This window comes from Passer domesticus, chromosome 3, assembly GCF_036417665.1.
Source record: "Passer domesticus isolate bPasDom1 chromosome 3, bPasDom1.hap1, whole genome shotgun sequence".
NCBI lineage: Eukaryota > Metazoa > Chordata > Aves > Passeriformes > Passeridae > Passer > Passer domesticus.
This window is the reverse complement of record NC_087476.1, coordinates 70,346,106-70,361,025: the sequence shown is the minus strand read 5'-3', so window position 1 is coordinate 70,361,025 and position 14,920 is coordinate 70,346,106. Positions and strand designations below refer to the sequence as shown.

At 49.1% G+C, this 14,920-nt stretch overlaps 1 protein-coding gene across 2 annotated transcripts in view; it reads left to right on the top strand.

Moving 5' to 3' along the window:
• The window catches only part of SLC35F3 (solute carrier family 35 member F3), a 170,360-nt gene extending 156,981 nt beyond the window's left edge, over positions 1-13,379 (top strand). For both annotated transcript variants that reach the window (XM_064413821.1, XM_064413822.1), the window contains 5 exons: positions 718-937; positions 6,599-6,724; positions 8,811-9,003; positions 10,565-10,654; positions 11,700-13,379. In XM_064413821.1, coding sequence (XP_064269891.1) covers positions 718-937; positions 6,599-6,724; positions 8,811-9,003; positions 10,565-10,654; positions 11,700-11,944 — 874 coding nt within the window. In that variant the 3' untranslated portion in view covers positions 11,945-13,379. The remainder of the gene's footprint in view (positions 1-717; positions 938-6,598; positions 6,725-8,810; positions 9,004-10,564; positions 10,655-11,699) is intronic.
• Positions 13,380-14,920: the final 1,541 nt, after the last annotated feature.

Sequence of the window (14,920 nt, the reverse complement as noted above, 5' to 3'; positions counted from 1 at the left end):
TTCGGGACACAGACAGACTGCTGGTGCTTCTGCTCTTTGTGCCAGGGCTGAACCCGCTCAGGGATTCACAGCATCCCCAGCCTGGACTGCACACATGAGCTCCTGACTCCCCACTGCTGCTCCAGCGTGTCCCCAGGTGCTACCATGCCATGTTCTCACCTCAGGGGGAGCAGGCAGCTGCCTGCTGGCCCCTCCTGCTCCTGCCCTGATGCTGCTGGAGATTTGAGCCAGGTCCTTCCCCTGGGGTGGAAAAACCCCAGCCCGGGCTCCTGCAAGGCTTCTTCCAAGCCCCACATAGCAGATCAGATGGGCACCAGCTTCCCATGGCTTCAGCAGGAGCGGGGAGCTGGGGGCTTTGCTGCCAACCCTGGGCCCTCAGCATCCTGGTGCCCACAGGGCTGGAGGGAGGAGGATGGCCCCACACTGCTTCAAGATGTTCACTGTGAAGGGGCTGGTGGGAAGAGTGAGATTTCACCTCCTGTCGTCACCTCTCCCTTTGCTTTCTTTGCAGCCCCCTCCCTTGTTTGCAGCCCTTGCCTGTTTGTATCCTGTGCAGGTGCTGGCTGTTGCAGCAGAAGCTGAAACTTTTTTTTCTCCTCTTTAAGGTGTGTGTCTCTCTTTCCCCAAAGGAAAAGAAGAGGAGCAAAAAAAGCCATATATTTGCTGCAGACTGTGACTGGCTTATGTAATAACACTGCCTTTCTCTCCTTGTTTTAGGGAGTGCTGCCGATTTTTTGGAGACAATGGCTTGACTTTGAAGGTGTTTTTTACCAAGGCAGCACCTTTTGGTGTTCTTTGGACACTCACAAACTACCTTTACTTACATGCAATAAAGAAAATAAACACTACGGATGTCTCCGTGTTGTTCTGCTGCAACAAAGCTTTTGTGTTCTTGCTTTCATGGATCGTTCTGAGGGACAGGTTCATGGGAGTGAGGGTAAGTGACTCCTTATCTCTGTCTCCCCTCTTCCCCCTCACCCTTGTGTCTTTCCTTTACTCCTTGCCTCCTGCCAGCTGAGTCAAGCAGCACCCATGCATTCAGCTCTGTGGGCACAGAAGTCCTTGTGGAGCAGGGATGCATCCTTCCCTGCAGCCCTCCCAGGTGCCTGTGAGCTCCTGGAGCCCCTGGCTCCCCCAGCCCAATGCCTTTGTGCGTATTTCTTCAGGAAAGAGGTGACTTGCTCCAGAGTGGGTCGCAAAGGACATGTGCTGTCTCCATGCTGCTGTGGATGTGTGCCAGCCCTTGCCAGTGCCTTCCAAATGACCATCCCCAGGCTGCCACCAGACTTGGTTGTTTCTAACTGCACGTTCTCACAAGCCCTGGCTACACACAAGGCACTTCTGGTCCCTCACCTTCCTGTGTGTGTGTGACAGCAGGCTTGCATGGTGGGATAGTTCTCTTCTGCATCTTCTGTGTCAGGTAGCAGCAACTGCAGACAGGAAAGGAGAGCTGGGCTGCCCTCACCCACCTGTGGCCTAAAGGTCTGCTCGTGTCACTGATGGAAGACTGGTGTCCACAGGGATTTGCATTTGGCCAGCAGCTGTAGGCTGCTCTTCTGATGGCACCCCAAATGTTTGCATGCACCTTTAGTTCTGCACCCCACCAAATGCCTCTGCAGCAGCAGCAGCAGAGCCACGTGCAGAGGGTTTATCAGGAACCCCTCAGCTCCCTGCTGACCCTGCTGCCATCCTAGCAGCCCTCAGCACATCACGTCCTTTGGCAGCAGAGTGGGTGGGTGGGTAACCCACCACCCTGGGGCCAAGGAGCTCCTGCCAGGGCCAGGAGCAACTGCAAGGAAAAGGCACCAGTGGGTCCCTGTTTCCTTGCTTCACCAATTAATCGTAATTAATAATCAAGATCAACAGCAATAATTGTAATTATTCCTGTCTCCTGCCCACTACTCGAGGAACTCCCTTCTCACCCACCTAGGCTGGTGGTGCTAAGAAGAGGTTGTTGCATGGAGTAGCTGAGAGTTAACTTTTCAGGAGAATTTGGCAGGAGACCTTGGCCAGCCTTTCAGTGGTGGCAGCCAAGAGGCTGCTCAGGGGATGGTTGCAAAATGTACCTGCCAAAAGCTCAGTGTGGCCAGCTGGTGTCTGCCCACCCCTCTGCCCAAGTTGCCCTACCCTAAAAACAAATTAACTGTGAGTTTTGAGTGCAGAAGCAATGGTATCCTGAAATTATCCTGGAGCTAGGGAAGTCTCATTGTTATCAAAGCTGGATGTGCTGGCCATTTTGATAAATGATAATTTTAAAAGGTATTTTTGTGCCTTCCTCTCTTGTGGCACTATCAGCTGTAGCACTGGTGGGACACCAGGAGAGATGGTGTATGCAGGGGTGACCGCTGCAATCTGCACCTGCAGCTTGATCCTCACTCTGAATGTGCCATCTCCCACCGTGGGGTATGGCTGTGGTGTGGAGGGAAAGAACCTGTGTGTGCTGGGATACCCACATGGGCACATACATGCTGGAACAGAGGTGCTTCTTGGGCTTGCCTGAGTTTCTGGCATGATGGAAAAGCCAGGATGGTCAGGGATTTCCCAGCAGCTTCTTGGGAAGGTTGTCTTGTGCCATGGCAGGGGACACGCTCTGGGGGATGAATCCTGCTCTGTATGCCTCCCTTCTCAAAGGGGCAGAAGGAGTGGAAGGAGCAGAGAAGCAGAGCCAAGTGCTGGTCCCAGCCGTGTCCAGCTGCCTTTTGTTTCCTATCTGCACTACTTTGGGAAAGCAGCAATGGAGCAGAGAAGCAAAGCAGGGGACAGAGCAGTGGTGGCTGTGTGATACTCCTGCCATGTGTTCCAGCCCCTCCCTATGCAACCTGGCGTTGGTGAGATTGTGGCAGGGGAGCTTCCTGAGAAGGAACCCAGCTGTCTCCTGAGTCTAAGAGGGAACAAGCTGTCTCCTTCCCAGGTGACAGGCCAGCAAGCAACCTGGCTGCAGGGAGAAGGGGTTTGCAGACAAACTGGGCTATTTGCTCTTAAGCAGTTGTGGCATCCTGACCTGTGGCAATATGAGAGTGAGGAGGCACTTGTCCTTGGAGATTGGAAGGCCATGTGGCAGCACAGCAGTTCTACACCCCAGCTTTTTGTGGCACAGTGGGAGTGCTGGGGCACTGCAGAGGGACATAGCATAATGTCTTTGCAGAGAATAATTTTCTTCCCTCATTCCTCTCCTTTTCTGTACAGCCCATGTGAAAAGCAACAGGCAGAAAGAGTGTCACTGCTGGGGGATAGCCTCAGGATGACCCCAATACACTGCCTTCTTCCTGGGACTGGCAACCAGGAGCAAAGACAGCTGCTAGGGCTTCCCTGGGAGTGACTTAGGGGCTGCAGGCACCACACAGCCCGGCCCCAAAGCACATGGTGCCTCGGGGCCAAACGGTGTCAGAGCTGCTGACCCTCTTAGAAGCACCCATTGAGAGGGTATTTGGCAGACAAGGCTGCAAGGGTGAGAGTGCCTTCCCACGCTCCTGCTCCATCCCCACACCAGTGCAGCAGGATGGATGTGCCACAGCAAAGCTCTGACTGCACATTTGGGTGTCCCTGTTCATGCCCACTGACAGAGGCAAGGTGAGAAAGGCAGCTGCTCAGTGGGGTTAAAGCAAGTACAATTATCCTACTTGGCCCTCAGAAGTGCAACTACTAGCTCTCTAAGCACATAAATCACAATTTAGCTGGAATATAAGTGTAAGAGCAATTGCAAGTTCCCATCCTTGCCATTCAGGTACTTTTAAGTGCCTTCATCTCCCTAATTAAGTTGAGCTTTTCCCCCTTGCCCTTCACTGTGCCCAGAGAACAACTGGCTGGGCTGAAAGCTGTCAAAGCCACACAGATAATGAAGCTGTGAGTGCCTGGAGCAGTGCCTCTGCAAACCCTGCAGTGCTGTGACACCTGTGGCACTGTGGTGTGTGAGCAGCCTGTCCCTGCCACTAACAATGGGCTGGATAGAAAGGCTGAAAGGCTTTCAGAGAAGGTGTCTGTGGCACCCCTGGCAGCTCAACAGGACACTGAAAAGTGAGGCCAAGGCTCATCTGACACCTGTGACATGCTTGATGGAAGAGGCAAGGACCTCTGCCTCAGCACAACTCTTTGCAGACTGCATTCATTTGCTTTGATCTTTGGTGTTTCCCTCCATGCTATGGTGAATAAAACAGCTGAGGATCCGAGACAGCCATCACCTGCAAGTGCCTCCTGTGTACATAACATATAGACAAGCACATCTGTCTGTGGGACTTGGAAATACATATCCTAGCAAATCTCAAACTGTAGAGACACGCTCTCTTGGAAGGTGCTCTGAAGCTGATCAGCTCCTGATGTTAAAAGCAATGCTGGAGACTTTTCATTCTGCAGTTCATGCATGCACCCCCCAAGTTTCCAGTGCAGAGGCATTACAGCTCCCTTAGGGACCTCCACCCAGCTGGGTGCCACAGCCTGCAGTGTGGTTGTGGTTCTCCTCAGCCCTCCAGTGAAGGCTGGACAAGCCCCATACAGCTCAGAGGAGGACAGCCATGCCGTGAGCAGATGCTGCAAGAAATGCTGCATCTTCCGCCCTTTGTCAACTCATCTGTAGCTCAGCTGATGTTGAAGGAATGTACAGAGTTGCCATCTTTCAGCTGAGCCTGAGCCATGTACCTTGCAGCTCTCCCCAGAGCCACAGTGAGTCAGAGCAAAGGTGCCTCTGCCTCAGAAGCCTGCCTGCAGCAGCTGCCTTAGTAGAAGAAAGAAAAATCTGTCTAAATAGGAAAAGCCTGTAATGATATTTCCTCATGAGACTTTCCATCCTCCAACAATTTGAGGCTCAAGGACTTCCTGAGATGGAAGCAGTGTTTCTATAGCTAACAGTCGTTGATGGGATTTTTTCCTTCCATGAGTTTATTCTTCTAAACTTTTCACATCCACAAGGTGCAACAGCAAAGCTTTCCTTCACTTAATTATGTGTTGGGTGAAGGCAAATCTCTTTTTCCTTGTTCTGCACCTGCCTCATGCTAGTCTCATGCACTTACCTTTTTTCTTGTGCTTCTGAAGCCACAGAGAGTGTCTGAATTTTTATTTGACAAGCACCAGTGCACTGGTGAGAGAATTGCCCCACACTGCTATAGAGCTATGCAGGGGAGGGTCTCTCCTTGCCTTAAAAAAAAGGCTGTGCTGGACCATAGGGCCCAGTCACACCACCACAAAACTTCACTTCAGAAATTATGTCCCACACCTGTGCATGGAGAGACCAGATGCCAACAGGGCTGCAAGCCAAGATGCTGTACCTGAACCTCTCCAAATCTGCAGCGTGTATACCCAGCCTTTGCAGTTGGTACTTGGGCTCCACCCTGATCAAGTCATAAATCAGAATTCTGCCTTGTGCCACCCTACCATTATACAGCAACCCCTGTGGAGAAATTGAGTTTGGTTTGCAAAAAGGGGCATTTTTGTGTTAGGGGAAATTGAAGGTGTTGATGTGAGTGTGCAGGAAGGATCTGCTGGATGATTGTCTGGTGTATGGGTGTCCCCTGGCACCAGCCCCAGCTCAGCCCAGGGAAGAGCTGGTGCTGCTGGGGTTGGGACCTGCAGCTAGTAAAGAGGCTACCTCAGCACATCTTGTTGATCAGGCAGCAGCAGAGCCTGGCACACAGACTTTCCCCCTGCATCTTCACAGCAGCCCCAGTATTTCTGGTGGGAAGCAGGAAAGATGAGAGGAGGTTCATGGATGTGTAGGCAGCTGCAGCCTGTGGATGGGGCTTAAAATCCTAGTCTGGTCCTGCAAGAGGGGAGAGCTGGCTGGCACTTACCCATCTGTGGATCAAAATAAATTAATACCTCAGTCATCTTGGAGGCATCACCTTGAGTGTGCAGCCAAAAGTCATGTGTTGTAAGCAGGGCATCCCTCACAGCCCTGCAGAGCCAGGAAGCATGAGCATAGAGAAAGCCCCATTAACCCCAGAATTAACACCCTGAGAGGCTGAAGGCATCTGGCAGGACAATCCCAGAGAAGCCAGGGATTTCTTGCACAGCCTGGTAAATCGGGACAGCGTGTCCCCAGCCTTTGTGAATGTTTCTTCTGTTTGGGAGGCACCCCTCCGGCATTGCAGTGTGCATAGCTGGCTGGAGAAAACCTCCTCCTACTCTCTGAAATGACTCGTCTAGACTGGGAAGTAGTTGTGTGAATTTTATTCCCCTGTTTAGTTCTATAACCTTTTTCCTCCAAAACTTCAACAGGACTCGAAGCCTTTTCTGCAAGCTGCAGGGAATTATTACTTGTGTATTTTTGTCATGCACAGGCTGCAGGGACCCACTGATGGGGAAGCTCAGTGGCAGAGATTAAATCCCCACTTCAGCTCAGTCGGAGGCACTGAGCCCTGCAGTCTGGCCTGTCACACACGCCCGGAGCAGCCACTCCTTTGCAGCTCTGCCTGCAGCTCCCCTGCAGCCAGGGAATCCACGAGGGCAGGCAGCATCTGCTCCCTGGGTATTGGCCCAGGCTTCCTACTATTTTCTACATAGGCAGATGATGCAGAAGTACTGCACTCGAATGTAAATCTGCATTGCCTGTTTCTCCATCGTGAGGGCTGTCTAGTAACACTCTCTTGCTTTCTTTGTCTCCAACCAGATTGTGGCTGCTATATTTGCTATTGCAGGGATAGTTATGATGACGTATGCCGATGGGTTTCACAGCCACTCCGTTATTGGGATAGCCCTGGTGGTGGGCTCTGCCTCAATGTCTGCTCTCTACAAGGTAAGCACACCTGGCTCTTTTCCCCCACAGAGATGCCTGTCACCCTCATCACTCACTTTAAAACCTCTGTGCAGTTCAGGAAGCACCCTGCAGAGATTTAGCTTAAGTCACTTGGCTAGCTCCACTTGCCAGTCCTCCTTCAGTAACATATGTAGCTTGTGTGGGGCTTAAAGCACTGCTTATCATGGAAGCAATCATATCCTTAAAATGCAGAGCACGTGCCTATGAATCAAGACCTCATCCTGAGCAGCTGGATAAGCTGCACTATGTGTAGGATGCAGCCTTCTCTGCTGAGCAGAGCTATTTCACTCAGCCTGGGACATTTCTGGGCACTTGCCTCTGTGCTGCTCACAGTGCTCAGAGTCACAGTCCACAGTGAGGAATAAGCATTTGTAGAGTGTGGTTTGCCCACCCTGACTCAGATGCGTAGATCAGGAGGTGTAGACAACTTCATCTGGTCTAATGAATTGCACTGTACCAGTCATCCAAGAGGAACTGGCCAGGAGAGCCCTGCAGTCCAGGGAAACTTGCCAAACTGAGAAGCATCTGCCTGTGCCTCTCAGCACAGTGCTGCGATGCTTTTTGCTCACTTATTCAGATCAGACAATCTCTTACACTAGGAAGGTCAGGAAGTTTCATACAGCTCATTCCTCTAAGAGAGCATTTCCTTGCAGGACCAGAGACATGGCCCACCAAACCAGAGAAAATTAAAGGCTAGAGCCTAGCTATGTTCCCTTTCCCATGACACTGCCACTCTTTCTGGGAATGGGAGTCTCAGGGCTGCTCCCCCAGAGCCCGTGCACAGGAGGGTGGTGGTGGCAGTGCCAGCAGGGTGTTACTCTGCAGTGTGCTCTGCATGCCAGGACAGATGAAGCCCTGCAGCTGTTGTGCAACACATGCTGCTGCCACTGCTGCTGCCACCCTGCTCTTGCTCTCTCTGGCTCAGTTCCCATGAGCTGTGTGTGCCAAAGGGGCAGGCAGATCTAGGGCCAGGCAGATCTCACCAAGTGCAGCAGAGCCACTGCCTATCTGGGGTAGGAGGACAGGCCCTGCTGGGGGCAACACAACACGCTGTCCTCAGGAGGCAAATGTAAGTGGTTTTTGGGACATTTTGCTCCATATTGCAGAGCAGCACCACAGCTGCACTGGCCAGTGATGGGATGGTGGGAGTGGGCAGAGCCCTGCTAGCACGGCAGCCCTGCAGACTTGCCGGCTCTGTGTAGGCAAAGGAGAGAAGTGACACTGGTGAGGGGGACTGCCAGCACAGCACAAACCACTAAGTCACAGTCCATTGGCTGGCCTGGTCTGCAGCCAGTGGCAGAGGAAAACTGTTCCCAGACCATGGTATCCAACAGAATCTCTGCAGCTCTGTGGTGAAAACCAATGCAGACTTCAGACAAGACCTGTCCACAGGCAGTCCCCAGCCACAGATGGCCTGCTCACAGCCTTTATTTCTACTTTTTTTTTTTTCTTTTCCCACTAACAAGCCAAAGTTTTAAATCCCTCCCTGTAGTCTCATTGCCCAGGCTGCATCTGTGCTCTGGGCTGTGGGGCTGCTGCTCTGCTCTGCCTCCTGGAGATGAGTTCCCAGGAAGAAGGTGGAAGGACAGCCAGTCAGCATGGACTGTGCTTGCCCACCCCCACAGCACTGCTCAAGTGGCAGCCAAAGGCCTGGACCAGTGATGTCTCATGCAGGGGCATTCTTCATCTAGATTACTTCGTCTCCTCCCCCTGCCATGCTCCACAGTCTTCTTAATGTCAAATTATCTGGAGGTGCAGAAAAAAGACTGAAGGGTCTAACCAAGAGTTGAAAGGTCTAAGTTAGGGTTAGCGACCTTTCTGTTCAGGACAGGTACAGACAAAGGTGCTGAATGCCCTTTCTGCGTGGACTCGGCAGCTGCCCCTGCCTGTGTTCCAGGGGGTGCCAGAAGGGTGAAGGCTGGGCCACACAAGCTGCTCACCACAGTTCCATGAGCAGCCATCCCAAGTGTCCGGCAAGCATCACTGCACACGTGCCAGAATAGAATGCCAGCCTTCCAGGGATGGTGGTGCAAGAGAGTTAAACCCATGTATTTTCCTCTTTTAGGTTTTATTCAAACTTCTTTTGGGCAGTGCTAAATTTGGAGAAGCTGCCTTATTCCTGTCTGTGTTAGCTGTCTTCAATGTCCTCTTCGTTACCTGTATTCCTGTCATCCTTTATTTTACCAAAGTGGAGTACTGGAGCTCTTTTGACATCATTCCTTGGGGGAACCTCTGCGGATTTTCAATTCTCTTATTGAGTGAGTAGATGGGGGAACTCTCATACTGCTCGGGTTGGAGGAGGGTGCCAGAAACTGGCCACTGGTGGAAACTGCAAGCCTCTCCCATACTGGAGCTGTTTTCCCTTCTCAACTTAATTAGTAACTTGAGATATTATGAGAGGGTCCATTCCTAGGGCCAATGTAGACCTCGCTTCTGCTATTATTACCACACCAAAACACAGTGGCTCTCCTTAGAAGAGACTGTGTAACTAAACTGTAAACTTGTCCTAACTCCTACTCATGAACTCTGTGTGACAGAGACAGGTAACACTTGCCCAGGCTGTGATGGAAGCAGCCTTGCTGGGAGGGCATTGTCTGGGGTTCATCAGCATCCCCACAGCAAGGTTAGGCCAGGGCTGTCAAGGCCAGACTCCAATCCTCTGCTGCCTGCAGTAGTAGCTACTTGCTACTCCTAAAGAGAGGTAATTGCTACTCCTAAAGAGGAGTCAACTTTTGAAAATGTAGTGTTGCACAGTGATGGAAATTTTGATAGGTGGAAATCCTCTCTTCTGCTGCCACTGCTGTGTCACCAAAGGAGCCCAGAGGGGAGGGATGCCAATCTAAATTTTAAAGGTTACCAGAAACATGATGCTGTCCATTGTTAAATTAGATGTGTTGACTTGCTGCCACAGTTGGTCCCTACACTGGATGATGGAATCCCCTCTCCTAAAACATTAATTTCCACTGGAAATAGCTCTTCTCTACCCCTGTCTTGAGTCCCAGCTCCTTTTACCTTGAACAATCACAACTCCAGACGTACCTCCAGGTTACTTATCAGTGGACTCAGAGGAAGTTGTCTGTAAGAAAGTGGTGCAGAACTTGGCAAGCAATCCCTGGCATGTGCAGTACATGGGTACTACTGGAAGACAGTCAAAGCTCCAGCTCCCAACAAGCTCAGTATTGGCAAGGCTCTCCTGACTCTGCTAAAGCGATCACCTTAAAACAAGGGTGAATTTGATCCAAGGCAATTATTAATTTGTCATGAAACACCCCACAAACTGTGTATGGTATTACAATGGAGTGCTATTATAATCATTCCATAGTAGTGATAGTATAATTTCATTGTATGACATTATATTTAGCAAGTTCCTGCCTGGAAGAGGGTTAGATTTACAGCATCTTCCACCTGCAACTGGAGGCAGCTTTTCTACCAAAAAGTACCCAGACAGAAGCTCCTGTTCAGCTGAAATCTCCCAGATGAAGAGTGTTGTCTTTCAGCAGGGCCAAGGGGATCACTGGATCAGTATAAAGAGTGGGAATTACTGCACATGATGCTGAGAGACAGGCTGTACCCAAAACCCACCCTGGTCCTGCCACTGGACTCCAGAGGGACACAGAGCTCCCCAGAAACAGCAATGTCTCAGGCAGGTGGCCTTGCAGCAGACAGAGCTTTGTCCTCTGGTATCTTCAGGAAAAACAAGAGAAGCTGATGTACCCTTTATTTTAAGAACAAATGGAATAATAAAGCATAAGTGTTTCAAGTGACATTCCTTCTGCCTAATTTCACTGTACTAAAAGCCATTTTTCTTTCCTTCATCAGCATTCAATATTCTACTAAATTTTGGGATTGCTATTACCTACCCCACCTTGATTTCTCTTGGAATTGTACTGAGTGTCCCAGTGAACGCAGGTAAGATTTTCTGTCTTTTGCATCTTAATTAATATATTAAATCTGTGGCCTTTCAAATACACAGCAGGGATGAAAGAAAATAGATTTATTAAACATGTTTTGCACCTTCTCTTGAAGACTTACAGAGATGACACTGATTAAAAATTCATTCTTTATGCGTTAAATACGTGTTGTGTAATATTCCATGAATATTCACAATCCCTGAAACTGGCTTTTAAATTACTGTCCGAAGAAGCCTGCATACTGAAAAACAAAGTAGATTTGAAGACATTCATCTCTGGGCTGAAATAAAAACCCATGGATAAAGCAGAAATCAGTTCTTAATGATGTCTTCAAGGCCGCCTTAACACTAAATTCAAACAAATATAATTGCTTACATTTCAGAGCAGATATGTAAATAGTAACTCTGCTTGCCTTGGTAAACAGCACTGTGGGTGTTTATCAAGAACACTGGCCAGTTCAATTCTGGACATGGCCTGGTACATTTCTCTGACAGTTTTTCTGAAATTTATTGAAAGCCAAGAGACTGCAGAGTCTGAGAGGTCTGGGCAGGGGAGTGCAGACACAATCCCAACCTAAAGCAGCTCCTAAAACCCAGCATGCTCAGCTGGTGCCACGGTGCAGGTGGCAGCTCCCAGCTTCATGCTGACTAAGTGCACACAGAGCTGGGCACTGCTCTGGCAGATCTGGCTACCAAAAGGTGCGGTCCCTCCAGAGTGTGTGGATGGCTCAGCTTGGGCAGGGTTTCTTACTTCACAGGGCACTCAGGGTGACAAGAAATATTTGCAATCAGGAGCTGCTGTGCAGGGAAGGGAAATGCCCCTTTCTCTGTGTCCCTGTGCCTCAGCAGGAGTTCCTGTGCTGTTGGTGGACATACCCTGCTGTGCTCAACCTGCAGGAAATAGTGCCCTTGCCATCACTGCCTCCATGGCCATGTTCTCCTGCCACAGACAGCCCTCAGAGCTGGGGAGGTGTGCGGGAGGGAAGGGGATACTGTCCTAATGCCTTTTCCCAGGTAATAACACCCGTTCAATGTCCCACACAGTTGTTGATCACTACACGAGTGAAATTGTCTTCAATAGTGTCCGAGTAATCGCCATCATCATTATTGGCCTGGGCTTCCTCCTGTTGCTCTTGCCAGAGGAATGGGATGTCTGGGTAATAAAGCTCCTCACACGTCTCAAAGTCCGGAAGAAGGAAGAAATTCCTGAAGGGAATGGAGACATTGCTTCAGGACTGCCTAATAAAAGCCGGAGAACTCGCCCTTCCATGTCATCCTTTGCTCATTAAATGGTCTTTTTACCAAAACTTTGTGGTTAACGTTATATATGATGATGCAAAGGTCTTTTTCTTGGGAAGAAGCACACCTGTCCAACATGGTGTACATACCTGTACAGTTTTGATATGATCACCATCTAAAGCATCAAGTCTTGGCATGTCCAGTTTGCTTGTACTTTTTTCACATCTGACCTTTCACTTAAGTAGTACACTGAAAAAAAACTGCAAACCAAGAACCTCTCTTCTCTTTTTAAATGAATGTAATATATAGTCAAAATATATTTGCATAGGTTATTTTAAAGAATGACTTTCATGAAAAGCAGGGCAGACATTTTGAACATTAGGTACTGAATGATGCATTGCACACTGTGATTTAAAAGAAACAAATGCTATGCTACATCACATGTTTATTTTTGACCAGAGCTGTACTTTGAAAGTTTTCAAGGAGCAAAAAAAAAAGGGAATCTTTTTGGGGGCGGGAAGATGGGGGAGAAGAGTGGAAGGAAGATTTAGAAATCACTCTACATAGATGAGCGCGTGTTGCGCTGCAAACAGGGAAAATTCAAGCGCAAAAAATGCTTGCACTAAAGCATAGAGAGAAAGCAGTCTACAGCCCAAATCTCCTTATTCTGCAAATGACTGTAGTCCACGTTTAAAATCATGCAAGAGAAATCCAGTGCCTTCTACAGAACTCTTCTCTTTATCCACGCAGAACCAGGTCCTGCTGCGAGGCACTTGCAAAGGCAGGGCTCAGGTTTGTGGCCCCAAAGGACCCCAAATTCCCACCGACATCAGGACGTGCCTCCCACGCACGCCGTGGTTCTGTGGGAGCGTGGGGCCCGGGGGACTGCAAGGTCAAGCGCAGGAGACCTGGTTCTCTTCTCACTTCACAGGTTTTACCCCTGTGGGAGCTGCGCTTGATTAATGCCAATGTGAGGAAGGGGAAATCTTGGCCGTGCGTGGGACAATCCGACGGAAATGATCAAAGGGGCTGGCAAGAGCGTGGTTGCTGATGTACAGTCTGAGAGCATGGACTAAGGGGGTGAATCGCCAGTTGCTTTTACTCCATAATTGTGAGTGTTAAGAGTTAAAAATGTAAGATATTTACATCAAATGTAACACTTTTTATGAAACTTGTAAGCACCAGGATGTTTACTTATGCGATTTTGGTTCGCCATTAAATTTCTATCTGTGATAGATCACATGCTATGTAAAAAAGGGGGGGAAAAAGGTTATAGTTTACTATTTTTGAAGTTTACATTGTTGCATACAAAATTAAAAGTGTTCTTTTGAACTGCTGCCATAGCCTAAGGTCCCTGCTGCCACTGAGGTCCTCTTTGTCTCAGGCAGGGGTGGCTTCCACTTCAAAACATTTTAGCAAATCAACTTCAGATTCCATTATCTGTTTGGCAAAGCTAAATAATAAAAGATTTTAAACTCAGCCTCAGTCAATGCTATCCTTTTCCTTCTCTTGATTGAAACTTTGTTGAAGTTCTCCTGTGGGTAGTATTTGGCCAAAGAGACCAAAAGGGAGAGACACGATCATCAAAGCAACAGAGGCTGCATCTCACAGCACTGCCAGCCCGTCTGTCCAAGACAGCACAGTCTGCTCTACACTACCTGGACAAAGCCATCCAGAGGGATGCTGTAGGCATCAGTGAGGAAACAGACATCCAGCAGAAGTAGACCAAAGGAAAAACTGATCTTTGAATGCATCAGTGAGCAGCCATACGTGCATAGGCTAACAGGTGCTTAGGGCAGTGTGTGGGACATGAATTTGTACATTAATAACCAGGCCCTAGTCCAGGCTGTATGCTTGTCCCCACCATTTTGCTTGATGACCAGACATTAAAGACTTGCTAGCAGAGATTACACCCCTGAATTTTTATATCTATTTCTTTGGGAAGAGGAGGGTAAAGGCACAAGACAGGAGCCCAGGTACAACTCCAATAACTGCATTGAAGGGCACACATAGAGACTTGACCTCAAAACTCCCAGATTTAAGTTTATTCCATCTTCAGACAAATAATTTTGTCATCCTTGAGGATGTCATTGTCCCCAGGCCTCCTCTCTGAGCAAGGCCAGAGAAGAATATATAAACAGTCCTTCCATTTCCATAGTCCCAGAAAGTGGCATCTACTGTGATCTCCACACTTCATTTTGTTGTATGTTTGATGCAGTCTCTAAGTATTCAAAGGCTCCAAATGCCCTTTTAAAAACTGCAACTAATACGTGTGGTTTAAAACAAAAGGAAAGCAGGTTTTTTTGCCTTCAGTATGGATTGTGAGGGAATTTATGCACCAGAATGGACAGCAGCATTAGTAAAACTGATTTACCACAGTCTGCAACTAAGTAATTGCTTCTGTTGGCTTGTCCTTCCTGAGAACAGGCTAAACACATGCAAGGGCTGGGACTTCAAACACCACTTCAAGAACCATCTCCCTTCTGAGTGGGAACTGTGCAAACTAGATTTCCCCATGTGAAACAATTCTGAGCTAGCCATGTTAACCAGATGAAAGGACCTACATTTCTTCAGGCAACACCTTGCCCTAAGCATAAACACCTTGACTTGACAGTAAGCCACTGCGTAGAAAAGCCTTCCAGACAGTGAAGTCCAGGATGTGATTAGGAGAACAAAACCACAGTATGTCCACATGGTATGTGTGCACATCTCTAAGTGCCAAAGCATCACAGGTCTGAAGGTGAGGAATGAAAAAACTGGAGTTGTTGGCACAGAAGGACAAGCCAGAGCAAACCCCTCTGAGAAGGCATTAGATGTAACTGGGCCACCCTTCAGGTGAACTCCTGATCTCAGACTGTGAAAGGATGCCCAGGACAAATTCAGTGCCCTGGAGAGGAGGGCTGAGCTGTGGCAGACTCTCCTGCTTGCCCTCAGAGGCCAAAGCAGTGTGTGCAATCTCTGCAGCAGTCTGTGGGTCAGCCCCCACACTGCCCTGCAGGGCCATACCTGCTGTGCAGCAGAGCCAC